Source organism: Lates calcarifer, linkage group LG2 (assembly GCF_001640805.2).
Source record: "Lates calcarifer isolate ASB-BC8 linkage group LG2, TLL_Latcal_v3, whole genome shotgun sequence".
NCBI lineage: Eukaryota > Metazoa > Chordata > Actinopteri > Centropomidae > Lates > Lates calcarifer.
The window spans coordinates 29,277,617-29,305,158 of record NC_066834.1 but is presented as its reverse complement, the minus strand read 5'-3'; the positions used below and the strand labels follow the sequence as shown (position 1 = coordinate 29,305,158).

The 27,542-nt window shown below is 39.4% G+C and overlaps 2 protein-coding genes across 2 annotated transcripts; both read left to right on the top strand.

The window, feature by feature from the left end:
* The first annotated feature begins 118 nt into the window (after positions 1-118).
* znf280d (zinc finger protein 280D) lies at positions 119-23,116 on the top strand. Its single transcript, XM_051078362.1, has 27 exons — positions 119-893; positions 1,405-1,473; positions 4,852-4,944; positions 5,474-5,530; positions 5,632-5,742; positions 6,145-6,254; positions 6,635-6,741; positions 6,888-6,987; positions 7,103-8,322; positions 10,372-10,442; positions 13,092-13,216; positions 13,546-13,751; positions 13,907-14,006; positions 14,145-14,351; positions 14,437-14,511; positions 14,618-14,724; positions 14,908-15,092; positions 17,568-17,725; positions 17,814-17,914; positions 18,016-18,162; positions 18,617-18,751; positions 18,968-19,200; positions 19,992-20,132; positions 20,234-20,302; positions 20,398-20,513; positions 20,636-20,660; positions 21,055-23,116. The coding sequence occupies exons 1-27, from the start codon at positions 676-678 to the stop codon at positions 21,449-21,451; spliced, it is 4,683 nt and encodes a 1,560-aa protein (XP_050934319.1). The 5' UTR covers positions 119-675; the 3' UTR covers positions 21,452-23,116.
* Positions 23,117-23,431: 315 nt separating this feature from the next.
* On the top strand, positions 23,432-27,475 carry mns1 (meiosis-specific nuclear structural 1). The gene is made up of 10 exons (XM_018668069.2): positions 23,432-23,642; positions 23,786-23,995; positions 24,827-24,954; positions 25,103-25,205; positions 25,581-25,810; positions 26,129-26,345; positions 26,447-26,554; positions 26,722-26,979; positions 27,120-27,245; positions 27,334-27,475. Exons 1-10 carry the CDS (start codon positions 23,640-23,642, stop codon positions 27,442-27,444), a joined length of 1,494 nt encoding a protein of 497 aa, XP_018523585.1. The 5' UTR covers positions 23,432-23,639; the 3' UTR covers positions 27,445-27,475.
* Positions 27,476-27,542: the final 67 nt, after the last annotated feature.

Here is a 27,542-nt window from a genome sequence, read left to right as displayed (position 1 = left end):
GTAATTCACATACATAGAAGTGATTCATTTCTTATACAAGATTTACTGGGATCAAGCACTGCTGAATCTGATGGGGTTTAATGTCTCATTGAGAAGTGTCTAGTATGCTACTGAAGACAGTTTTCTAAAGCTGGTTGAAATCTGTGGTTCTCCCTCACATGTAAATCTCCATCCCTACATTGATGGCTGGTGGTCTAAAGAGAGATAACGTTCGTACAGATAATAAAGATTTGGTCCTTCTCTCCATAACCTTTGTATGCACTGTGATATGGACTGTATGGACGAGGGACCCAAACGGTTAATTAAGTATGATAGAGGGTGAAAGTACAAGTATATTGGAGTATGTAGCATTTACGGGGCGGGAACGGACTACAGTATACATGCCGATGTTTTTTATTAGTGTGTAATCACCTAAAAGTAAGAGTTGCGTGCTCATTTGCTTAGATTGAGCCATTTATATCTACATATGGAGCGGGTCCTCCTTCACGGAGTCCTTCACATTGCTCAGCTGTGTTTCTACAGTAGCCCAGAGCGGACAAACCAAACCAAAGAGTGGCTGTATATAGGGTCATTCGCGTTTTTACGTCAACGCCACAGCTTGTATACGGAAGACTTAAGAGGGAGAAAGGAGAGTGGTTGCTGTGTGTGACAAGCGTGACAGCCAAAGTTTTGATAATGGGGGACCACACATATTATTTAGCGCAAGAAAAGGCAGCGGAGCGTGTACCCTCGCTGTCAAAGAAGCGTAAACACGAGGAAGCCAAAAGAAGGCGGGACAGGCGAAGACAGAGAACAAGGATTAACATTGGGGTGGCATTTCACAGATGGAAATTGCTGATGAATGACAAATGTTTTCAAAGTGATGCCGAGGTCGCCTGCTTTCTGCTTGACAGGTAATTAAGCCCACCAATCTATTTGCAATTTGCTGCAAAGAAAATAAATGCTACTGAATCCTACATACTGCTTAAAAGTTGAAAACGTATAATATATAACTTTTCCGCGCTAAAATACCCCCCAATATATTGTCAACAATTTCTAAAACTAGATAAATCCATAATTTTAATCCAGGTAACGGTCCGTCCCATTTGGTCGCTTGTCGATGGCGTCATTACGGGTAAACTCCACATTAAACGCCGGATAACGCCTCAGCGAGTGCGGGAAAAATTAGAAGTACTGGTAAGAGAGACAGTGAATGAAAATCTAGCCACAACAGGCCCGTTGTTTTTAATACCATTGTTTGCTCACTTGTGTGATGATTATTTCCTGCCTTTTACTGGGCGTTCTGTCACCGAAGCTTTCCCCATAAAGCGCAAACGTACGGGAGGAAAAAAAAAACGACCCAAGAAGATTATGGGACAAGAGGAGGGATAAAACTAGAGTAAACATTGATGTGGTATTTTCTAGATGGAGAGAGCTTCGTGACAAACTGGAACCACAAAAAGAAGTTCATCTCGCATGTGTTTTATCAGACAGGTAAGCACCCATTCGGCCAATGTTATCAAAATTAAAATAGCATAGCGTGCATGAGTTGGCTAGCCACTGGTTGGTGTCTGTGGCGACGTTCCCGCGCTGTCGAACTGAGTGATGTGATGTGTTTTATGTCAGCTATCGATGACTTGTTTGCTAGAGCTGCAAACGGGAGCAACCATAGTGACGGAGATAGAATGTGCAATAGCAGCAGAAAAACATGGGAAGTGACCAATTTTTTTGCTTTTGGACAGGTTAGTATTTGTGAAATATTTGAAGGCGGGTATGTAGCTACGTTTAGTCTATCTAAGTAATAGATTATTGTCCTGGAACTATGGAAATTCTCTTTATTTTCGTACTTTATGATTAGTGACCAGTGCACAGTGGTGGAGAAAGTTTTCAAAACCCAGACAACATTTTGGGCTCTTTGTTGTGTTCTTTGAGACATTTCTGAGCAATACTTACAGTGTGGTGCTGGGGGAAACCACTGCCACTGGGCAGTGCTTTGTATTGGGTGATTAGCGGGGGTTTGCGTGTCTGCCACAGTGTGTAGGTGGGTGGTACATATCCAGTAACACCCAGGTGAATGCCAGGACCCGAGGTTTCCCAGCAGAACATTACATTGTAGCAAGGTGATCAATGTTATTCACCTCACCCGTCAGTGATTTTAATGTTGTTGCTGATTATAACCGCTGATTGCTGTTGTCCCTTTGTAAATGCTCTGTGGAGAGATACAGCTTCCATCACTGACCCACATTGACAGCACACGATGCCTCCACAGAGCAGAAAGATCATACAGGAATTTCCCACCCAGACAATTGCCTTTTTGAACCGCTTCCTTCTGGGAGGCACTACAGATCCATTCAGGCCCACACTTCCAGACTCACAAATAGCTTTTATCCATGCGCCTTTAAAAAAACTGAATTCCCAATAATCCACAATAGTCGGGGTCGTACAATGTACTAATCATATTGGTTTACTGGTTCTTTTGTGCAATATATTGTTGTTTTTGTATGTTCTTACAGCTATAGATTGTAAGCCAGAGCAGTTTTTACTGCTTTTGTTTTTATGTCTTTTTTTTCTTTTTCTCTGTTTTTGTAGTTTTACTGTTGCAACCCTTTTAATTATTTATTAATTGCTGCTCACTTAGTTTTTACATAATCTCTGCTGATCTGTATGATGAGCTGCATGTGTGTATGTCAATGTTATTTTGGCACTTGGAGTTGCACTTTGACTTTCATTGCACAACAGTGCAATGACAATAAAGAACTGAATTGAACTGAATTGAGGTGTTTGTCACATTACATATACATATTGTGTTTTTTTTATATGCATGCTTGTCTTTTCTTTTTCAAATGTCATACCATGTATTCTTTTGGCATAAAATACAAATTTGTTGGTACCCCTCCATGAAAAAGAAGAACCCACAACAAAAATGAATGGCATCAATCATTGTTTATTCCATGTTTAACTCAAATCAGACATTGCTTTTGATTTTTAATTCAACTGAATATTTTAGGTAATAAACCAAATGAAAATGACATGGATAAAAAGATGGTACACTTAACTTAATTTTTTTTCACAACCTTTAGCAGCAGTCACTGCCAACAAGCCATTGCAGTAGTTCACAATGAGATTTCTGCATCTGGGAACAGGTATTTTAGCCCACTCTTCCTGAGCAAACTGCTCTAGTTATCTCAGGTTAGAAGGGTGCCTTCTGCACACTGCATTTTCCAGATCTTTCCATAAAGCTTCATTCTGTGAACATAAAGCTGGTGTGATGTGCCAAAAAGCTTCAGTTTTGTTTCATTAGTCCAAAGGACATTCTCCCAGAAACTTTGTAGCTTGTCAACATGCATTTTTAGCAAATTCCAGTCAGTCTGTTTTTATATTATTCTTTCAATAATAGAGTTCTCCTGGGTCTCCTTCCATGGAGCCCATTGTTGTCTAAAAGGTGATCAGATAGTGACGGACCTTGACCTTGGAGTTCAGCTTGATGTTTTGTAACAGAAACATCAAGCTGCTTGGAGATGGTCTTATTGCCTTAGATAATTCTCTCCTTTGCTTTCTCTGTTCCATGGTCAGTGGGGTGCACTCAATGATACCAAACTATACAGTGGCACGTTTTCTCTCTTTAAATAGGCTGATAAAAAAACTGAAGACACTTGTGACACTAATTAAGGTTAAACAATTAGTTTGAAACGATTTATCATCTTTATTTAGGGGTACCAACACATCTGTCTATCTTGGTAAAATAAACAATAAATCATTTCTTTTCACAATTTTATCCGTTTTCTCTCTCTCATACTATAGGCCGGCAGGAATATATGAGATTATTGCTTCTAATTTAATCACTTTTCAGGAGGAATGGAGCACTGTTTCAGAAAGCTGTGAGGGTACCAACAAATAAAGCTCATTAAAGTTTTTATATGCACAATAAAGTGTTGTGGTGTGATTTCTTGGAAATCCTAGATCTTTTATTAGTTTTCATGATTAATTAATTAATTAACAAGTGACTTGTTTACTTCAGAAAGGCCATAAAAATTACTCACCATTTAAAAAGTTTTTTAGTAACACCCTAATAACAGATTTCTTGACCAAGAACAGTAAACTTTAAAGTACACCAAAGAGTTAAAGATCTTTAAAGGTATAAAGCTCATTTACTTTGTTGGCCACTGACCAGAGATCTAGACATTTTAAGCTCATTAGTAACTGACAGTTTCAGTTATAGAGGCCATGTTGCTTCATCCTAGGGTCATGAGGTGTTACAGTGTACAAGCTTGTTATCTGGCACAGCATAATACTCTGGTTGAATTGTGGTGTACCATCTTTTACTATCCAAATTGTGAGAGATGTTAAACTGAAGCACAGATTGGTTTCAAACAATTACAGAAATCTGTGTACAGATTCTCACATCCCCTGTAAATCTGTATTTTACTGTTGCTCAGTTGGTTTCATTGTACTTTTGTTTTTTTTAACACACAAACATTTGTGTTCATACTTACAGTTGATGGGAAGAAAAATGTTCCTACTCATCTCCACTCTCTAACCATGCAGGTAGTTTTCGTTTGTTTTGGCATCTAGTTCGTCCTCCACGTTTGCTGACACTACCATTGTTAGCACAAACATAACAAAAATGCATTTGTAAAATTCAAAAGAAATCCTGAATCTAATCTACAGATTGAATCTAGAATTTTAGAATGAGTTTCTATACGGAGTATGACTGTGTATGCTTAAAAATTAGGTCATGCTTTGTTTTGGCTGTAATACCTGTAAACTTGCAACTGGTTGTTCTATAACTCATATGTTTTGTCAGGCCAAGGGTACATTTGCATGATAAACATTTTCCAGATTGATGTCTAATGATGAAATTTCTCTTTACAGTTATGAAAAGATATCCTCAATATCGCTGAGCTGCACTTGCATGCAAAAGCCTCCTGCACCATCAAGTCTGGGACATGTATCAGCCTCCGAAAGGTAAATTGTCATTACCTTGTTTTTTTGTTTTTTTTTTAAACAGTTTGACATTGTTTTAGCCCATGTGTAATCCTGAGTGTATGATTTTAATAACTTCACTTACATTTTCCCACCAGCTCATTTAAACTGATGCCTGAGCCACCCTAACCATGACCGAGAATTTTAGGTTTTAACCCTCATCTTTTAGTGCTGAATTAGGTTGTTGACATGTTTACACAATTTTAGTAGCTAAAAAACTACTTTATATGATTTTTTTTTTTAAATTAACCCTAAAGTTCCAACTTCTGCAACTCTGTGCAGAACTCCATCCATCTCTATTCAAGCAGCACTCAAACATCATCATCAGAGAGACGTTTTAAAAAGTACCTGCTGTAACTTAGTCGCTGACCTCCATGCTCCCCTGTTTTCTGACCTGGTCATGATACAGTCTATATGCTATATATGGGTTTACCTACATTTTTCATGTGTAAAGATTATAAGATATACCACTCTTGTCTTCAATGCCCTCACTGTAGCATGTCATTTTCAGTTTTGAGGAGATGGACGTCACCATTGACGAGGATGAATGCAACAGCAACGACAGAATGTAATTTTATTCTATGTCATACTAACATTTTAACTCATGTTTGTGTCTTAATTGTTTCTGTGTCTGATTCTAACATCAGATGTTTTTGTTTGATCTCATAGATCTGACTTGGATGATGATATGGAAAACATCACAGAAACAACTGAACTGAGATCTGCAGGAGCAGATAACAGCTGTGATGAAGAAGTCTACGTACCACTAATGCCTCAGAGGTACCTGTATGTCTTTGATGAGGCTCAATTTCAGGAATGTTTTTTAGAAAAGTTTTTCTTGTGTACTTAGAATTAATAGATAAAAGCAGTTGATATTATTTTTTTTCATTAGTTATCAGACGGGCTCAGCTTTTCTCACAATTACAAGAGTAAAAACAATGGCTAAAACAGCAATAACACAATGATGTATTTCTAATATAATCTATTAATTAATATATTCATATATTTGTGTATTTAAGTAGCTGCAGATACACACATACACGTCATTAATTCTCACATTACTCATCTTTAACCTGAGGATTACCTGTACGTTGGTAAGCGACTAGAAATATCAGTGAAGATTTGTCTGGTTTTTGTGTGTTAGAGAAACCAGGTGTCGCACATTGCTATTTTCTGTTCCAGGTCCACGGCATCTGAATTTTTACTGGAATGTGAAGAGGAGGAGCTGGAGCCATGGCAGAAACGAACATCACAAGTACGAGTGAAAGAAGAGGATGATGTTGGAGAGTTGAGTATGTAACAGCATTTTCCTAAAGAACATGTTAGTGCTGAGGTTCTACAACATCTGGCTTCTGCACTCCTCTAAAACACAAATAACTGTTGAATAAAACATGTCATCATATGTGCAAATCAAAATGACTGACAGCAGCTTGGTAAACTTACTGGTAAATGCAAATTGTGATGGCCATCACTGAGGAAAATGTTAAGCACTCGGCACTGAAATTGTCAAATTCAATCTAAAATGATCTGGTAATTTTTGATACTTTCACAGTATTTATATAGCACCTAGACCTGTTTGTTAATCAAAAAATGACATATACATCTCATTTTATCGCACAATATGGAACCTTTAACTACCTTCCAATTTTGATCTTTTTGTATGTTCTTACAGCTGTAGATTGTAAGCCAGAGCCTTCACCTCTTCAGATAGATGCAGTGAATTCTTCACCACCTGTGCTGAAAACAGAAAGCCCACAGCCTGATGTCTTCAACAACCAAGTAATGATGTTATCAGAATTATTTTATGTATTTATTTGTAATAAATTAGTTGAAAAACCTTTAGTTTGTCATTTCATTTCTAAAATGGTTGTTACAGGGATCCTGGTTCTATAAGTTAAAATATGGATTCTGTTTTTATTTCCCAGGAATTCACTGCAGCTTCTCCACAATTAACGAGCAACACTGAGTTCACTGGCTCTCTCGGGACACAGCGTCCTCCTGGGAATTCATTTGCAATAGTTCCAGGTAAAAGTACCAGAGGATGTCTCTGAGGAGACTTTTTTGGGGCTTGCATTTTTGTGATAATATCATTTTTGTTATTTCTTTAGTTTACCCTAAGAGTTTGTGTGTTGTTTTCCAGCTGGTCACCAGCACATTTTCCAAAATGTGGCTACAGCCACAGTAACACCTGAGGTGCAGCAAATCAGCAACAACCCTGTGTCCTTACCCTGTGTCCAGGGTCAACATCGGGAGCCTCTTTGTGACCACTTACAGGAACGCATTTGCGATGTCACAATGGACCTCAAACTTGAGCAGAGAGCAAACATTGAACACTGTGTCAGACTCGGAAAATCTGCAAGGGAGACCCTTAAAATGCTTAAGAAGGCTTACGGCAATGAAGCAATGAGTCGGGCAAGGTGTTTTGAATGGCATTCCCGTTTCAAGAGGGGCAGAACGTCACTGGAGGACAACGAGAGGTCAGGGCGACCCTCTACAAGCACAACCCCCGAAAATGTCCAAGAAATCGAACGGCTTGTGCGTCAGAATCGCCGGATCACCATCAAGGAAATTGCTGACACCGTCAACGTGTCATTTGGAACAGTTCACACAATCCTCACATCCAATTTGAACATGCACCGCATCGCTGCCAAGCTCATGCCCAGGGTCCTGACTCCAGAGCAGAAGCAGCACCGTGTTGAAGTCTGTGAAGATCTCTATCAACAGGCCCAGAATGACCCGACCTTCATGTTAAGGATAATCACCGGTGGCGAAAGTTGGATCTACCGCTATGACCCAGAGAGCAAACAGCAATCTTTGCAGAGGACAGGCCAGCAGTCTCCAGGAATGAAGAAGGTGTATCAAGTCAGGCGCGTGACCAAGAGCCTACTCATTGTTTTCTTCGATATTCGCGGGGTTGTGCACCATGAATTCATTCCCCAGGGCGAGACTGTCAACGCTGAGTTCTACTGCACCGTCCTGAAGCGTCTGAGGGAGGATATTCAGCGCAAACGACCTGGACTGTGGCGAGATGGCAATTGGGTTCTTCATCATGACAACGCGCCTGCTCACAGTGCATTGAGAACGCGTGAGTTTTTTGGCTGCACCAACACAATTGTGGCTCCCCACCCCTCTTATTCACCAGATTTGGCTCCTTGTGACTTCTTCCTCTTTCCAAAACTGAAATCCAAGCTGAAGGGCCATCGTCTTGACACAGTGGAGGAGATCCAGAATGAGTCGCAGGTGGTGCTCGACTCGCTTACAGAACGGGAATTCCAGGAAGCGTTCCAAGCGTGGCAGGAGCGCTGGGAGCAGTGTATCACTGCACAAGGTGACTATTTTGAAGGGGATGGCAGCCAAATTTAAATCAGCAATTGTGCTTGCTTGTTGTCGGCACATCAAACAAATAATAACTTTAACATTTAAGTGTAACAGTGTGGGTTATCATCATAAGCTCCTGTGAGTCTGTTGGCTCCTCTAACATGGCCACAGTTTGCACACAGCACCTGTTACCTCTTTTTCCAAGGCCAAATACAAAAAATGATGACAGCCTGTTGGTGACATTCCCCTTTGATTGTACAAGTTTTATTGTATTATTATGTTCATTAAAATAAATTCTCAAGTCAAAACCCAATCTCATGTGCCTCATTGCTGTTATTTAAAAGCATGGAACTGATTCTTTTTTTAATATAAGATTTACTGGGATCAAGCACTGCTGAAGAAGAAAATAGCATTTCAAATATAAAAATAAAATAACATTTCAAAGCCATTTTTGTATTTAAAAAGTAGGTTCTCGCAAATGATTTAAAAATTGCTTAACTCTGCTGATACCTGACTGTGCAGATAGCTTTAGTTTAATTTTTCTAAATATTGACATATCTGTGTATGAGATTTAAGGTGATTAGGTGAATTGTACTGACCACAGCATTGAAAAATACAAAAGCAGCATCTCTTTCCAGAAACAATGTCCTAATTGACAATTGCACTGCAGATGTACAAAACTAATTGACAAGAACTCATTTAATACTTGGCTTGCAATGCAATTATATTAAAGATCTTCTATGTGCCAGTGGTGGCCATTGATCATAACCTTTTCTGCATTCCCATTTTTTCTCTAAAAAGTAAAAGTCAATTCCTCACTCAAACCAAAGAAACAACCCTTGAAAAAAAATGGTTTTGTAAATGGCACAAATGGGTCAACACCACTTGCATGAAATGGGTGTGGTCAGAAGCAGACCGAGTGATCTTGGGTCAGTCTGTAGTCAATACAGTAGAAGGAATCTCATATTTTCTATCCCTCAGAGTTGTAACTACTGATCTGCATTACAAACATGTTTGAAGATCATTGTAGTGAAAATTATTGCATTAACTTTTCACAGGTGAAAGAAGATAAAGAAAATGTGTAGTGTTAAGAACCACTGCTCCCATAGTCAACACTGTTCTCCAACTCCACCCATCCATCCATTTTCTGCTCCTTTTCAAGGGTTGGATCACAATGACAACAGGTTAAGCAAAGTAGTCCAGATGTCCCTCTCCCCAGCACTGTTGTACAGCTCCTCCTGGGAGATCATGAGGCATTCTTAGGCCAGATGGCATTCATTATTTCTCCAGCATGTTCTTGGATGTCCCAGAGGACGTCCAATGGGAGGCGCCCAGGAGGCATCCTAACCACATACTCGAACCACCTCAACTAGTTCCTTTCGCTGCAAAGGAGCAGAAGCTCTTGTGTAACCCAGTATTTCCACCTGTCACTAATAATCAGGATATGATTTAATTGCAAAGGCTGTATAGACTGCTTACTTTTACATTAGATAGGGAACTTAATTATAGCGCTTTACTTTTGTGTGTGTATTTAAAACTGCATCCCACTCTTGCTGCACCAATCCACTATCACAACTATGTCACTTAGTTTATAGGTGTGTAACATCTCCTGACAGCCTGTAATCACATGCAGAAACACTTTATGACTGACATTACAACCAACAGAAACAAGAGTTTTGCAAATTACAATAAAAAAAAAAAAGTTTAAAATGTCAGTCCATGCACTGCAGGATGAAGTGAATACACCATTCACTGTGACTGTGCTGCTTATCGCACAGTCTGGAAGTACATGAAATTGAGACAAAAAGCAACAACAGTGCAGTACTTCATTCTAATTCTGACACCAGGAAGTACTACAATTAAAAAGGGAAGTGACGAATAGATATGCGGCTGGTCGTCTGATTGGTGCAGACAGTCCGAGTGTGTCCGCCGCCTTGGGCTAGTATATACAGTCTATGGGGCTAGCACATATGCTTTCCACCCCCCTCTTGTATGAAATAGACCCGCACTATCCGAACTCCGCCGTCCTCAGGCCAAGGGCTTTGCCGAAGTTTGGTTATCTAGACACGGCTCTAAGGCTGAGTGTGAGAGAGGCAGGCAGAAACTCAGAGCCTGTACTCCACACTCAGGAAGCAGTCTTTGTCCCAACATCCATCTCTCAGGTAAAAACAGCGTGCAGACGGAGCTTTGCTAATGTTATAGAACAGTGATCGATAACCGATAACTCTTGCAACGTAACGACAGAGTAATTTGGAGATAAAATGAGTAGAAGACTTTAAAGGTCAGATTTTGTTCTTAGTGCTCTAATCCCGTCACAGACTGCAGCAGCGGAACCATAAACCTTTGCTAGTTAGCATTAGCTTCCTTGCTATTGAGAGGGACTGAGAGGCTAATAACAAAACACAGCGCTGAGCTAACACATGCTAATGTTAGCTAGCTTGGTGGTAGATCTGGAGACTGTTAGTAACAGTTTTCATTTAGGTTGTTACATTCTTATAAACTTACCATTTGGTTGTGAAGGGGACAGCTTTAGCGCGCACCGAGGCTGGGTGAAAACTAAAACAGCATCTCTCTCACACTCATAATTTCACCAAACTGTATTTTGTAAAACAGCTTGGCCCTGAATTTATTCTGTCACACATTAGCAAACAATGGATACTAAAAAAACATATGTCATGTTCTTTTTTCTTTTTTTTTTTTTGGTAGAAATACGTCTTTATTTGAGAGTAGGCTGGACCCCTGCATCAAAAATCTCCTATGGCAACATGTACTGTCGTCATCTTGGCTTGTAAAAGATTTGTTCCAGTAATAATAATGATAATTATTCATTTTCAAGTTAAAATAACTGTTATAAGTACTATGGATACTGTCACTCAGCTCTACAGAGCATTTTATCATCTTTTAGCTCAGTGTTTTGCTTTTAATGCTCCACTTTCATAACCATGTCTGTTAAAGCTGCTGCAGAAAGATGTTTCTATGGAGGAAGCGCTGATAAACCAAATCTGCACCACCTGCCCAACACCAAATGGCAAACTGGTGAATGAGCTTATAGCAGCTTAATAGCCAGATATTTCCCTCATGAACTGTTGGAAAAGTAAACACAGCTAAAAGGAGAGAGACTATTGGATTTGCACTTGCCGGGTGAGAGAACCACAACTCCATTTGAGCGGAAATAATCCTCTATGTCTGATTAAAACAATGCACCGTGGCACGATGCATCGTGACTAAGAAAACGTGATGATACGCACCGTGACGCTGAAAATTGTATCGTGATGTGATTGATGAAGTGAGCTCTATGTCCTGAAGTAACCCTTTATACATAGTGATGGCACTATGCGCCATACTAAAGAACAGTGATAAAAGAGGAAGTGAGTAGGTCTGTACTGCAACTTTCTCATCTTCCCAGAGTCTGACAATGAAACAGCATCTGGCTGCTTCAGGTTCTGCTCAGCCGGACGTCTGTAAACAGCTCGCTTTCCTAGTGACTGTAGCAAGTCAACCCCCCTCTCTCTCTTATTCCTCTTGTATAATTGTTTTTCAGGCTCATCATCTGTAACAGCTGTAATTCTCGGCTGTTTGACAGATTTACCCCGCATTTCATTTCTGCAGTAAAGACGTCAGGAGACGCCGTGAACTCGTTTTCACTCGTCATTAACATATTTCCTCTGTGGCAGCAGAACATGTTACAGCAGCTTCACAAAGTCCTGCAGCTTAAACTGAACTAAGCAAAGACTTTTAGGGCTGATTAACTCTGAAAAACAGATATCAGTCCGTGTATAATTAGGCTAAACTATCCTCAACGCAACACTCTAAAATACCGTAATTACACTAATATTCACTCCATTGAAAAAGAACATTGGTTGTAATGAATGGAAACATAATGTACCAGCAGATAAATACTGTCATATATTATGGCCAATACGGTATCCTTTTCTTTGTATTGTAGTCTGCAGAACAACAGCGAGCTATTCAACACACTGATATAAGTTGAAATATCAGTCTTTACATAAATGTTGTTGTGATTTCATGTATTTTTTCAACAATGTCCAGACACTGTCCTAGAGTAGAAGGATCTTATTTGCACCCTGTCTCCTTGAGTAACCTCTTAGTTGTTGCTAATAGATCTTTGAAAACATATCCGTTTAAGGATTAAGGCCACAAACAACCTGTAATATAACACTCTCCCAAGTAAGAGGCTCACCTAAAAATAATTGTTCTCTCTATATAAAAAGACCATCTGCTGCCTGCTAGAAAACATTCAGATTGTTGTGCACAAAGACCAAAGCAGCTAAATTTAATTCAGCCATCATACTTAGTCACTTATTTATTTATTTATTTTACATCTGTGCTTTTCCTATGGTGACATGTCAAAATGTCTTCTTTGAAAAATATCTGCTACTATATGTCTTGTAAATATGTCTTTATCTAGAACCACAAACTCTCAAATGATTTCCCACACTTTTTTTTATTTGATCGCCTTGCTATCTGTTGAGCCTAAGCCTACATTGTTGAAGCTGAAAATGTTGGGGACAATTGTGTGTCTTTACATTTCAAAAACCTTGCATTTCCTGTTGGCATTTGTGACAAAATATATAAAATATAATGATATTTTTAAAAATAGCTTATCAAATATTTAGCACAGTCTTTTTAATGGCTTGATTTTTCGCTTCAGCTTCCACAGAATAAATTTTGTGATGTGAACAGTTGCTTGTAGCACATCCTTGATCTGGTCACCACTTTGCAGAGGTCTTTAAAAATATTTTTAAAATTCTGCAGGAAGTTTGGCTAAGTATTGTATTTTTCTTTTGCAGGTCAACAATGTCAGAACTTTTTATGGAATGTGTCGAGGAGGAGCTAGAGCCATGGCAGAAACAAGTTCCTGAAGTTCAGTTGATAGAGGATGATGATGATGAACCCATCTTTGTTGGAGTGCTCTGTATGTCATAGCATATTTTTTAGATATATTTATGTGAAGCGTTTAAACTCCTAATTTTGTTGACGTATGAGCCTCACAAGCGCAAATGATTGCTTAATCAGAATGAAAAAATGTGTAGCTCAGAATCAAGCTCTGCTGTTCTTAATATTTGGTATAAAGACAGTTTAATATTGATTTTATAATCAAATTAATATTCATTATATGTGTTTGTACGATTAGTCATTGATCTTTTTTGTTTTCTGCATGTTAGACAAAATCTCTGCTTAGAGTTTTGCTGAAGTTAATATCTGTTGAAGTGCTAATTTTGGTGCTCTTGTGTGTTCCTACAGCCAATAACCAAAAGGATGGTAAGCCTAACCCTCCACCACCTCAGAGAAACACTGCAGGAAAACCAGAAATAAAGCATCCTGGTCCTCAGCCTGTCATTGGCCCTTCACCAATAATGCTGCCACTGAATATTGCTGGAAATGCAGTGCGTACTGCAGCACCCACTCTGACAACAGTGAGCCCGCAGCCTGTTATTGTCAATAACCAGGTATTGTTGAATTCATTTTCCCAATAAAAAACAAACTACCATTTCATTGTGATTTTGTTTTGTATGGAATAAACTGCTTTTCATGTTATGTAAATTAATGTGGTTGATGCATGAAGTACTACTATGTGGAATAATGGATTCACACTTTTTTCCAGGGCTTTATTGTCACTTCTCCACAATTAGCAAACAGCAGTGAGTTTATTGCCTCTCTTGGGACACAGTACCCCCCAGGGACATCATTTGCAATCGTACCAGGTAAACCTGAGTATGTTATGGTTCTGAGGAGTAAACCTTCTTCACCCTCTCATCAGCGATTTTGTGATGTAATCAAAAAGCTTCATCAAAAGCAGTTTTGCCAAATTTGTCTTCAGAGTCTGCATCTCTGTTTTTCAGCTGGTCAGCAGCAGCTTTTTCAGCGGGTCAGTCCTGCCACAGTAATACCTGGTGCTGTCCACAGGCCTCAGGTTCAGCAAATCCGTAATAACATTGTGACGTTGTCAAACGTCCAGAGCCCTGCTGTGTACTCAACACAGTCTGCTCAGCTGCAACCCAATCTGACAAACACCCAGTCACTTCAGATCTTCAGTGGCGCCAACAGAGGTAATTTTCTTAGATTTAACCTTACAGCAGCTCAATCAGCTCGTGATGACTAAAATGTACATGTATTTTCTTGGATTTCTTACAGCTCAAAGTACAGTCAAACGTGCACTGCTGCCACAGAAAACAGACTGCGTAGTGAAAAGAGCAAAACTGGATTTGGGTACGTGTTTGTTACCAGAGGAATTTAATTGAAAACAAACCCTAAACCTAATCCTAGGTCCTCTTGTGTTTTAATACCTTGTTATTTGTAACATTTGTTTCTGTAGTGCCGGCAAAAGTAACTGTCAAAGTGGAAAACGGGATCTTAAAGAAAAAGTGCTCCAAGTGTCAAGAAGAATTCCTTACACCAGAAGCCCTGAACTCTCATATTATAGTAAGTAAAACTTAGTCCATGAGTGTAAACATAAACATGACATAATGTAGATATAAAATAAAACATAAATATGTGCACTCGGACATCAGTTCTTAATCTTAGTTCTTAGAGTGAAATGCTGCTTTGCTTAAACCAATCAATGCAAAGTTTGCATATTCAGTGTAAGACATCTCTTTGTTTCAGAATTGCAGTACAAAAGTTGAAAGTACGACTCCATCAAGCCTGAACCCGAGCCCAAACAAGCGCATCATGCTTGTCTCAGATTTCTACTACGGCCACTTTGAGGGAGATGGGTACAAGGAGGTGCAGAAGACAAACACCACATTCAAGTGCCAGAGCTGTTTAAAGGTTCTCAAGAACAATATCAGGTATGATTATTTTTTTTCTTGCCTTCAGTAAAACAACTGGGTAATACTCAATTTCCTCCATATTTTATAGTTTTAATTATACTTTCTCAACTGAAAATATAAAATTCAGCAAAGGTACAGAGCAGCTCTGAATGTTGTGTTATGGAGCAACATTATCATTTATTTAGAATCCAACATTGTCTCTGTTAGCTCTGTTTTTGGTCTCCACCAAACTCCGGTGGATAGATCTGCCTCTTTAGCCTTTAAATGATCCACTATATTCACAAGCTAGTGTCTTGCTTCAAGCTAGTACTTAAAACCTCTTCTCTGAAAACAGCTGCCTGCTGCAGCTGAAAATGGTTGCAGTGAGAGCTGTGAGAGTGAACCAGCACTATTGAAGCTGGATGGCTAAACAATGTGTTGAAACTCGCTGTAAAGCTCATTAAACCCAAGGGGAGCTGCAGATTCAGGAGATAAATTTCTACACTGCAGGTTTATGTCATTTCTCTAAGCATTTGATTCAAGTATTTAATATCAGTGGATGGTTAACTCAGATGTAAATTTGTTATGATGTCTATGTGTTTGTAAGCACAGCTACAAATTTAACCTGCTGTGTTTGTTACATTTTAAACCCAGTGTTATGACTAAGTTCTGGTCCAGAACTTGCAAACTCCAATAAACATTCTCTCAAATGGCAGACTGGGACTTGAAGGAGTCTCAATGCCAATAAAGAGAGAGTGGATGTCTTGTTTGGTCCTCACTGCAGTTTTCCTCTCAGATGGATGACAGTATCAGACCATTTTCCCTCTTGGGCCTAAAGATGAAAAATGACTGCTAGTTTAGGAAGTGAAAGAACTGCTCCTTTGATTAAATAACTTTGCTTCAGAACATTGCAAAAAAAAAAAGCTTCTGTAAGCTGCTTTTAATGGGGAAACCCATTTGTACTGCAACCACACTCTCACAGTCGAGGTCATGGTTCATCCACATAAAAATTTCTATTAGGGGAGCTGAGGTAGCAGAATGTACAGGCTGAAAAATGGGCCATGCCTCGTCAGGGCAGCAGTAGCAGGTAGCTGTGGAGGTGCTCATTGCAGCCGCGGAGCACTACATCATTAGGCAAAACAAAAATCTGTGTGTAATTGCTGATATTATAACGGCTATTATACATGCTTAGAAAGTGAGGTTTAAGGAGAATACTTCATTTATCTTTAAAGCCTTTGGGACCTGGACTGTAACCGCTCTATGCACACAGACCAGGAATATTTAAATTTGTTCCCCACTACTTGACATTGGTTTTGTTTTAATGTGTCGTTTACCTTTTAAAAACTGAAATATTCCTCAGATCAATGCAAATTTGTTACATATGTAAATTATGAGCCCACAGTTAAGGTCATTTCTTTTGCTGTTTCATTCTTTTTTTTTTTTCAGTTAACCTTGAGCTGTTTGTGTGTGTGCCAACAAAATATGCATATGCATACACACTGTTTTGGTTAACAGATAAGGTGTGTGGCACACACACACCTCATTCATAAACATGATATATAACATGATATAAACATGAGTGACCTAGTGAGTGGTATTTATTCACAACAGCTTAATTCCTTCTTGAATTACTTTCCTTCAAGCTTATGTTAGCTGGGACAACCTCAACACTGTGCTCCATTAACAGTGATTTGGTTTGATGTTACTATCTGTTGTGTGACAGAATGCCTATTGTAAGTTTGGCAATAGACTGATTGATTTGTCTGAGCAGCAGTTCAAAACCCAAAGATATGCAAGTCACTGTCATACTGTATATGACAAAGAAAAAAGCAGCAAATCCTCATAGAAGCTGCAAATGTTTCTTTATGTTTTTTGTAGATTGGCAAGCTAAATATCAACTAATCATTTCAGCTCTATTTGATTTAATCCTGTTGTTAATGACAGCACTGTTAATTTAGCATCCTGTGTAACAGGAATGGCTTTTGGGAAAGGTATTTTGCACCTGATCCCATAAAATTGTCTCATGAAATAGTCACTGCCATGCAGTTCCTGTTGAAGGAGCTCTTTCCCCGTTACACCTTTAACCACGGAAAATGGCCTTTTCTAAACATTAACATTAATCTTGCTCATCACAATTTCTCAGATTCCTGTGTGACATCTTCATTTGTCTGTTTTGTTTGACCCACAGCCTAAAACTCAAACATATGATATGATATAAAACAGCAAAAAGCAGGTCAGGGATCCAGGTGTTGGGCTTGTTACCAAGTTATGTGCCTGTTCTGGTTTGGCCAAAGATACTTACAATTACATGTCTTATCTCCTCTTACCTCTCCTTTGTTACTTTATAAGCCAAGTTGTTAACAGCTCCATGTGGCTTCCACTCCTCATGTCACATAAATAAATTTGTTGTTTTTCACTACAGAGATAAGCTGGCTGATTAGGTGTCAGCTCCTTTGTATTAAAGTGTTACATGACATTTGTGTGCTGCGTGTGTGTATCTGCCCTGCCATGTAGGTTCATGAACCACATGAAACACCACCTGGAGCTAGAGAAGCAGAACAGCGAGAGCTGGGAAAGCCACACAACCTGCCAGCACTGCTACCGACAGTATATGACTCCGTTCCAGCTGCAGTGCCACATCGAGAGCGCCCACAGCCCAATCGAATCCTCAAGTATAACATAATGATCTCTACAGTTCAGCGTGTAGACGTGACAGTTTAGTCAGACACTTACCAGTCATTTGTAATTTTCCTTTTTCAGCCAACTGCAAAATATGTGAGCTGGCGTTTGAGTCGGAGCAAGTGCTCCTGGAACACATGAAGGACAACCACAAGCCCGGGGAAATGCCTTACGTCTGCCAGGTCTGTTGCTTGTTACTGAGTTGTGGTTTGGTTCAGTGTTTCATGGAAAATATTTACTGATGCTGAAACTCTTTTTTTTTTTTTTTTTATTGTTTCCACAGGTGTGCAATTACAGGTCCTCTTTCTTCTCTGATGTGGAGACACATTTCCGAACAGCCCATGAAAACACAAAAGACCTGCTCTGTCCCTTCTGTCTCAAAGTTCTTAGAAGTAGCCACATGTATATGCAGCACTACATGAAACATCAGGTATGATACTGTTGTAAAGGAAATTAAACCTTTCTTCAAGTGTCTTTTTTAATGTAACACAGATGTGGATTCACAGAGAAGTGTGTTTCTGTAATGGTCTACTGATTCTTTCAGTTCTCAACATCTTAGTATAGTTGCAAGAGTTTGAATTAACTTTTGGTTTGTACTTTTAGCTCTAACTCCAAGGTTGGATTGATTTGGTTGTCTGCCCAGCACCTTACTGTAATACATAAAAAGCTGACAATAAAAGCTGCTTCTCTTCACCTGCCCTAAAGGAGCAATAAATATGGTTGGAACCAAACAAAATTAATTGCTTTTCTATTAATAGAAATGAAAGCCGTTCCTTTCATACTCGTTACACTTGTTCAGTGAATCCAAATGAAGTATCTCAGCAATTAGCCTCTCCTCACACTGCTCATTAATCACATTTCTGGTGATTTTTCTCCTATTTCAGAAAAAAGGGATCCATCGCTGTGGAAAATGCAGACTGAATTTCCTCACCTACAAGGAGAAACTGGAGCACAGGACTCATGTCCACAAGACTTTCAGAAAACCTAAAGCCCTGGAGGGTCTTCCTCCGGGTACAAAGGTCTGACATCAGCTAACCATTTACACTGATCAGCCAACATTAAAAACACTGACCAGGACCCAGGGTTTCACAGCAGAACGTTTCATTGTAACAAGATGATCGATATTACTCACTCCACCTGTCAGTGGTTTTAATGTTGTGGCTGATTGGTGTATTTTTTATGTTTTAACTATTTTTAGATTAACACAAACTTAATTAGTTGTCGGTACTCTCCAGGTGACCATTCGAGCCTCCCTCACAGGAAAGACGCCCGTACTGCCCACTTCCCCTGATCGATCCGGTTTCACCGTCACTCCAGAAACACTAAGTTTCAGTCAGCAAACCAGATCTCCAGTCTGTGTATCCAAGGCTAAGTTGAACATCTCTGGAGCAGGAAAAGCCAAGATGAATCAGAGCAAGAAACAAGATGGCCGAACTACCAAGCACAACCTGGCACTGAGGAACCTCAGGTTGTTGATTGAGCTTTTTCACACACCTTCACACACACATTTTTATGAAAACCTTTCTAGACTGATCATTTGTGCTGTGATTAATCATCAGCAAAGGCTAAAATCTTTGTTATTAGAGGGTTTTAATTTGAAAATTAATGAATGGAAAAAGGGACTGGGTTGACTCTTGGGCAGCTCAAAAAAACCGCATCCTCAAAAAGTTAATAATCAATAATCCCAGACACATCTGGCTCTAGGCCCTCTGAATCATTGAGGATCCCTCCTCCCACCCTGGCCACTAATATGGAGCCCCACCCCCTGGGTATTTATGACAGCAAATTAATAGACGTTATTAAAGCCTAGCAATACACAAAGCAGCTAATTGTTAATTTTCCAGACACTCTTCATTATGCTGGCTAAAAATAATATGGTTACAGCAGATAGAGTGGGATTTCTCTCTTTAAAAAAAAATGAATGTGTGTATTTGGCTAATTGGGATCAGTAATCAAAAATAATATACTGGGTTTAGTCACATAATATGGGCTTTTAAGCAGATGACACACAGAATAAAGTAGTGGTGTAACAGAAGAGTTCAGACTAGTAGAATAAAATTAGGACTCTCAGCAGACAGTCAACAAAGGTCATTGGTTGTAGTTTTGTTTATCAGTGATATGAAATGACTCCTCCTCTGACTCCATCCTTTACAGTGTTTTGAAACCAGACTCACCTCATAAAGGGAAAGTTTACACACATGTTTAAACAAAACCATATTTTCAAACCTTATTGAGCTTTATCTTGTTTCCAACTTTTAGAGTCAACGGAGGATGCTACACGTGCATTGAGTGCAATGCACAAGTTGACAACTTCTTTTCTCACTTCCCAATGGTTTCGAATTGTGGTGCATGCAAATATCGGACAAGTTGCAAAGTTTCCATTGGGAATCATATGATAAGGTGAGTTAAGAATTTTAAATTGAATTCATATTTGTGGCACTAGATCCACTGTATTTATCTGACAAACTGTGTGACAATTTTTTTTCCTTGGTCTTTGTTAGATTTCATAGTACCATCACCAAAAATAGATTTTTGAAAATGGATCATAAGAAAAATGCATCCACATTAAAGTAAGTACACGTCATTTTATATTCAACACAACACAGAATACAGTGTTTTCTATTAGAAATTGAACATGACAGAAGTTTTCTTTGTTTTCCCTCAGATTCACTCTGGTCTGTCTCAACTGCGACCTCCTCGTGGACGCATCAGGTGGTGACCTGATGACCAAACATTTAACCGATCGACCAAATCACATATGCAAAGTCATTCAGGAGAAAGGTATGTGTCACCCCACCCCAAACCCCACTCCACCCCACCCTCGCACCCACCCCCCAAGTAAAACTTCAGTCATGTTTAGTCATACAAGTTTCTTGAAAGGCTGTCTCTTGTGTTTAACCCAGCAGATATCAAAGCCAAAGATCGAGTGTGAGTAGAAACTACTACCCACATTACATCTTATCACCTGTTTATCTTTAATTTATTTTGTATTCTTAAAGGGGTACTACAGTGATTTAGTGTCACATTCAAGTCAAGCTGAAGTATCTGCAGCATATAAAAAAAAGTTAAGTACCACAAACGTGGTAGACTGGCCTTCATGTATAGAATTGGTGGAGTGCTCCTTTAAGGTTCTGAAAGAATACAGTCCCTGTAAATTGGCATCTCAGGTTTCCCTTTCAACAACTACAGAGTAGCTGTTTACTAATGTCCATTGCTGCTTTCAAATATTACACCTTGATTAAGATTTGTTAAATTGATAAAAGCCTGTTGCTAAAGGCTGCATGTTGCTTTTGTAAATGCTGCCCTCTTTCTTGTCATGCAGGCATCTCGTCTTGGGGCAGCCAGCAAAAGTTTTGTACCTCCTGACATCAGCACCTGCTCAAAGACCAAAGGATACAGACTTGAAACTAGTTGAAAGTGTCACATCTGGAAGTGTTACTGTCGCTACCGTTGATCAGCCAGATTCAAAGCCCATGTTACCAGCAGGTGATCAGGAAAAGGGATCCACAGATACAAGTGTCAATGAAGGTTCCTTCAAAGGAGAACTAAAGCAGTCGTTGCTTCCCGCTCCATCGTCTGCCTGTACATCAGATGGGGTTTTAGATCTCGGTGCTGAATCAGTGGTTAAGTCAGACAGTCCAGATGTTGCAGAGCAGCTCTCTGCCACAGAGATTGTCCCTGAGAATGTCACAGAGGAACAGCAAACTAAACCTGAATGAAGCTGTACATCAACTAAACAATGCACATGAAAAACGAGAGGTCTGCACAGTTATGAACTTAAAAATAACAGCAACATCTGCCAGACCTCGGCATTTCTTTTACAGATAACTATATGATGATGTTGCTTTGGCTGCTGGTATTTGCTAATAATCCCCTCAAGATTCATGTGTTTGGCAAGTCAGTTAAAACAATTGGAAAAATATTTTTTCACAAACATCCATTGCCAAGGTATGATTGTAATTATAAATAAATAAAAGTGCACCCTTTACTGGTTTATTTGGCCTGTCAACTATATTGTTGGAAAATTTGCAAACATCAGAAATATTATTATGCATCTTTAATGATTCCAGACCTCACAGTGTTGGTTTTTCATTCAACTTGAATTTTTTTTGTATTTCTGAAAAGTTCCAAAAACCTGTTTGATGTTATCATTAAGGAAAAACCCATCTGTCATAAGGAGGACAGTGTTTGGCTCAGCTCCCGAAACCCAGTGTCTGTTTTTGATTTGCTTTACTGAAAAATGTGAACACGTTTGTCCATGATCTGATTCTAAAACTCCAGACTTCCTGGAAAAACAGTGGCACAAAATAAACATGCTCACGTTCTCTCTAATGATCTGTTGATATAGTTTACAGTTCAGTTTGATTCCCATTTCTATCAAAGACTGTTTTGCACAGGTATCTTCATTTAAGACGTTTTAGATTTTTATTGTCCTTTAATCTGTGCGTTTCTGTCATTGTATAGTGTGTAAATTGTTTTTTGAAATGTAATCTGCAAGCTGCTCCCTTTATATTGAATTTGTGGTCACTAAACCAACAACAGAAACATCACTGAAGTATATACAATGTTTACAACAAAAAAAAATCCTGATTTGTGGCAGAAATATTGGTCTATAATTAATATGGAACTATATATTGTTAAAAGTTTAAGTATGAATATATCAGATTCTTTAATAACTTCTATCTCAGCACACAAAAAGTGGCTTTAAACCATTAAGAAATATAGTAGTACGTATTAGCATAAAATTTTATTCCCTAAGAAAAAGAATGTAAGCTTTCTGAAATGTGTTGCTTTGATAAAGCAGAAAAATGGCATTAAAGGAGGAAGGGAGCACTGGGTGGAAAATGACCACAACTATTTGAGGAATGAGCAAATTGATAGCTGTATACCACTGTATCCAAGTAGATTTTATTATCTTACGTTTAACTGCCAGCTTGTTAAAGAAACGTGTACATGTCAGCTTGAGCACAGGTACTCAGCACGTCAACGTGATTAAATCTGTCAAGCAATTTTTACGTCCCGGCTGCTGGCTGATTAAGTTGCCTTTTATTTTGCATTTACTGAAAAAAGGCAAATTCCCTGCGGCTTCTGGGAATGTTTTATACCATGCTATTTGTTTACTTCGTGTGGCTTAAAATAGCAAAAGTCATTGTTGACGTCATTGGTTTTTAAAAAGGGTTTTCACTTGTACATACAGCATCTGTAGCGCAAGTCTGTAAATGCATCTATGTCTATGATGGCACTGTAAATGTAACCCCCTGAGTCTGTTTTGAATACATTCCTCTAAACATATTGGGACACATTTTCCTCAGAGATCTATAAACTTACTGGGTTTGGATCAGTGTTTTTTCTTTTGTTATGTAAATAAAACTTTAATACTAAGAGCTTTGAGTCTTTGGGTTCTTTTCTTTTTTTTTTTTTAACGTGGCTCTTTAAAAACAGCCACCATCAAGCATTATATTTATATATAATATTCAACTGTTTCAGAGCTGATTTTACTTGAAGTCTGGTTTAAGGCAATCACATCAATGCAATCAAACCTCATGACGTCTGAATGATGAATGAACCAGAAGAGCCTTTGCCTGTCGACGTAGATAGTAAACGGTGTAGATGGAAATTGAATGGGAGAGATGCATTTTGAGTTTCCCGGACCTGACGTCATTATCAACGCTCATTTTAATTGGCTGAGCACACGGAGACGCGGCGTTCCCAGGACAACGAGACGCCAAACAACCTAGGAAACCGAGCGATACCTCCGGTTAACTACGGCTAATTAACTGCTCACAACGGCTGCGCCCGAGAACTCATTTGAAGTTAATAAATTCATTAATTCAGAGTCGTTTAGGAATCACAGAGTTAAGCGGAATGGAGTAAAGAAAGTTGGAATAGACGAAAATCAGCACAAACATGGTAAATGCTCGTTGGCAAACCGAAGTTAGAGTTAGCTTGGGTGCTACGAACAGAGCATCTACCTTGCAGTTAACATGGATCGACTTGTTACTCTTCACCTACTCTCAGTGTTTTCACATGTGTCTGTTTTTTCACCGGGACAGAGTCGTAACTGGGCGTACAGCCAGCAGCAGAGGTTAATGTCTCAGCGCCAGAGACAGGAGCAGCAGAGACAGCAGGAGGCCAGGCGTGTGGAGAGAGACAGGCAGCTGCAGGCTGGTCTGCGGGATGAGGAGAGCTTTGTGACGAGGAGACACCTGCGACAGGTGCAGGAGGAGCTCAAGGAGAGGCAAATGGAGAGCGCTCTGCTAAAGGTACTTTCTCAGTTTGTGCTAGTTATACATGACAGTGTCATTATTTCCCCAGACACCCAGAAACCAACCGGCACCGTAGAGCTGAAATAAATCCATCGATTACTCAAATGACTGAAAATAAATTGCCAACAATTTTGACAATTTATTAATATCGTTTTAGCAGCTGTAGTTTTCTACGTTTTTGTTGTTAATGACTGTCGGTCAAAAAACAAACAAACAATTTGAATATTTTAACTTGGCAATAATGATGAACATTTTCACTATCTTCTTTCATTTTAGAGACTGAAAAATCTTTTTCTTTTTTTTTTTTTTAAAGAAAACAATTGTCAGACATATTGATGATGAAAATAATTGCTCCTGTGATGGACTAATACTGCGTTGCCTGGGGTGTTTGTGTGTTAATTACCTGACACAGAGATAAAATGGAAGCAGCTCCCTCCACAAGAAGTGGAGTATTAGTGTTGCTGTTCTTATTCTATACAGGATTGAACAGTACAGTGTAGTTGTACCTCATTTCATTCTACACGCTCAAATAGAATATCAAAAAAAGTACCATAAAATATCGACAAATAAAGAATAAAAAGCTTTTGTAACAAGGAGATTTATATGGAAATTTGTATATTCATATATGCACATGCAAATTATGTACAATATTACTGTATGAACCAATTAAAGGGGCTATACAAATGTAAACAAACAAAGGTACCACCACAGCACACTGGTGGGTCCAGATCCAAACTTTGAAAAGCATTCCCTAACACTACACAGTATCATCCAGGTATTAACTGTATCGTACAGATGCAGATAGTCATAATTAAATTTGTCTTGCAGGCAGAGGAGGAGAGAATAAACAGGGAAAAGCAACTGGAACAAGAGGAGAGAATGGCTCAAGAGCTGGCCCGCATCAACTATGAGAAGCAAAGAGAGGAGAAAATGAGGCAGTATATCAAAGAGAACAGGTACACGCATTTATTTCATTACCCTGAAACACAGTATGTTCTGGGGTAGTATACAAATGCAACACTTCCTCTTTTTTGTGCAGTCTTTCGGCTTTGGTCTCTTCATTACTTATGTTCCATTTTTAATAGTCTATTTAAATCTTTTCAGCATGGAGCTACGAGAATTGGAGTCAAAACTGAAATCTGCATATCTGAACAAGGAAAGAGCTGCACAGATCGCCGAGCAGGAAGCTATGAGGTTTGAAACAATGGTGAGCACTCTCCTCTTTGATTTCAATCAGTTACCAAAAACATTTTTCCAGTGAAAAAATACCAAAGGGAACTGCAATGGCTAAAATAAGTTATCTGTTCTCTGTTGAGATCAGCTGTATGTATGGGCTTGTGTTTATCCAAACATTAAGAATCATTTTAAAAAGTTCTAACAGACAGTGCAGGGGTGCAGAAGTTTTTATTCCACCTAATAATGAAGGATCAGAAAGAAAGTGTTAGGTTTCTTATACTTGGGTTCAACAGTGTTTAAGTGGGATTTCATCTTAATTTTAAGAAAAAATTGCAAATACAAAAACTGTATTTCTGTGGTGAAGCCTATGTACTACATACTGTGCATGTCTTTTCTCTTTAACCAGCGTGAGGAGGCAGACTTTGCTCGCAAGATGAAGAGTGAATATGAGCGAGCAGCCACTGAGCAGCAGAAGCAGGAGCAGAAACGCCACAAGGAGGTGGTGCAGTATCAGAGAGAGCTGGAGCAGCAGCTCATGGAGAGGGAGCGCAAGAGACAAGAGGCATACGAGGAGTTCCTCAAAGAGAAGCTCATGGTGGACGAGATTGTCAGAAAGATTTATGAGGAGGATCAGATGTGAGTCTTTCTTTGCTGTTCCTTACACTGATTAACATGAATGAACAATGCATTCGAAAAAAAGGAATATGATTTTAGTATGACCAAAAACTTGACTTGAATTCCTTGGATTTAAATTTGGACGGTTCAATTAGAAAGAGAGTAAATATGCTCAGTCAAATCACGTCATATCCAAGAAACTGCAAAATTGTCATTCTATAAAAATTCCAAGTGGCTTACAAATTCAATCAGTAAATGTATACATGCAACTGCTAGTGCTACTACAATTATTATGGTAGAATAATGGATTTATTGAAGATTATTTCTGTTTTGTTGAAGGGAGAGACAGCTGAAACTGGAAAAGGTCAGAGCCACAAAGCAGCACATTGAAGAATTCAAGCGACAGCAGGCCGAGTGGAGACGCATGGAGCAAGAAAAGATGGAGGCTGAGAACAGACGCATCATGGAGTTTGCGAGCCAGCAGCAGCACATGGAGGAGAGCAGAATGGCTAAGATCAGAGAGAGGGAGGAAGCCAAAGAGCATCTTCATGAATTAGTTGAGAGACCTTTTTTTTCGGCCATATATTTATCTGTTCAGTCAGTAACAGATGATCTGTATCGAACACCAAATATCACCCCCTCTCTCTTCTCTTCCAGCTGGCCAAGAAGATTGAAGAGGAGAGGCAGCAGCGTGAAGAGATGGAGCGAGTCCGAGAGGAACTTTGTTTAGAGGAACAGGAGGAGGCTAACAGGCAGAGAGAAATTGTAAGGATCATTGGATTACGTAAACACCCATGTTCAACAATTCAGACAAGATTACAGTAATGAGATACCAAAAAAAAGTATATTGGATCTTAGGGCTGCAAGTGATGATTTTTAAGTAGTAACTGACAAGTCCCCATAGTCTAAAATCTGACATCTTCAAATTTCAGGAAGCGATGGAGAAGAAGATCAGACAGAGGCTGATGATGCAGCAGACCTGCCAGGAGCAGCTGGCTTTCAAACAGATGCAGAGGCAGGCAGAGAAAGAGGAAGAGGAGGCTTTCAGAAAAATAATGATGGCCAAGTTCGCGGAGGACGATCGCATAGAGCAGATGAATGCCCAGAAACGACGCATGAAGCAACTTGAGCACAAACGCGAGGTGGAGAAACTGATAGAGGACAGGAGACAACAGCGTGAGGCTGACATGGTACAAACCACACTCTCTGTCTCTGGTGTAGCTTTACTGCTTGTACCACACTGTGTGAGGAAACCAGGTTTTATCTCAGTGGTATTTGTTATACAATTACAACCTGCTTTGATAACAACATTTTAATCATTCTCTTTAAGGAACTGGAGGCTAAAGAAAGAGCAGTTGAGCAGGAGAGAGAGGCACTGCGTAGACAGATCATCGAAGAAGAGAGGCAGCGTCTTCTTAAACGTCACGCCACAAAACTCCTTGGATACTTACCGAAGGTACGAGGCAGTGAGTGAATCATTTTACACAGCTTCACTTCTACTGTAGATCAAACCGGTGTCTGACTGTCAGCGTATCTACTTTCAGGGCTTGCTCCGTGTAGATGACCTGGAGCACTTTGATGAAGACTTCAGAAAAAACTTTAAAGCACGTCAGGCTGATATTTCCTCTGAGGACGGCTGGGACGGAGATGATTAAAGTTTGTTCTTCCAGTGTGCCACTAGAGGGCAGGTTAGGGTTACACTGAGCACTCACACATGAAGGAAGTTACTTTAATTAAAATCATTCCAAAGAGA

Excerpts from the sequence above, each read along its gene's own strand:
- znf280d (XM_051078362.1), top strand. The coding sequence starts at position 676 with ATGGGGGACCACACATATTATTTAGCGCAAGAAAAGGCAGCGGAGCGT. Across the intron at positions 4,945-5,473 it reads CATGTATCAGCCTCCGAAAG|TTTTGAGGAGATGGACGTCA; the intron begins GTAAATTGTCAT and ends TGTCATTTTCAG. Across the intron at positions 17,915-18,015 it reads AAATGCCTTACGTCTGCCAG|GTGTGCAATTACAGGTCCTC; the intron begins GTCTGTTGCTTG and ends TTGTTTCCACAG.
- mns1 (XM_018668069.2), top strand. Across the intron at positions 23,996-24,826 it reads TGGAGAGCGCTCTGCTAAAG|GCAGAGGAGGAGAGAATAAA; the intron begins GTACTTTCTCAG and ends TTTGTCTTGCAG. Across the intron at positions 26,346-26,446 it reads AAGAGCATCTTCATGAATTA|CTGGCCAAGAAGATTGAAGA; the intron begins GTTGAGAGACCT and ends CTTCTCTTCCAG.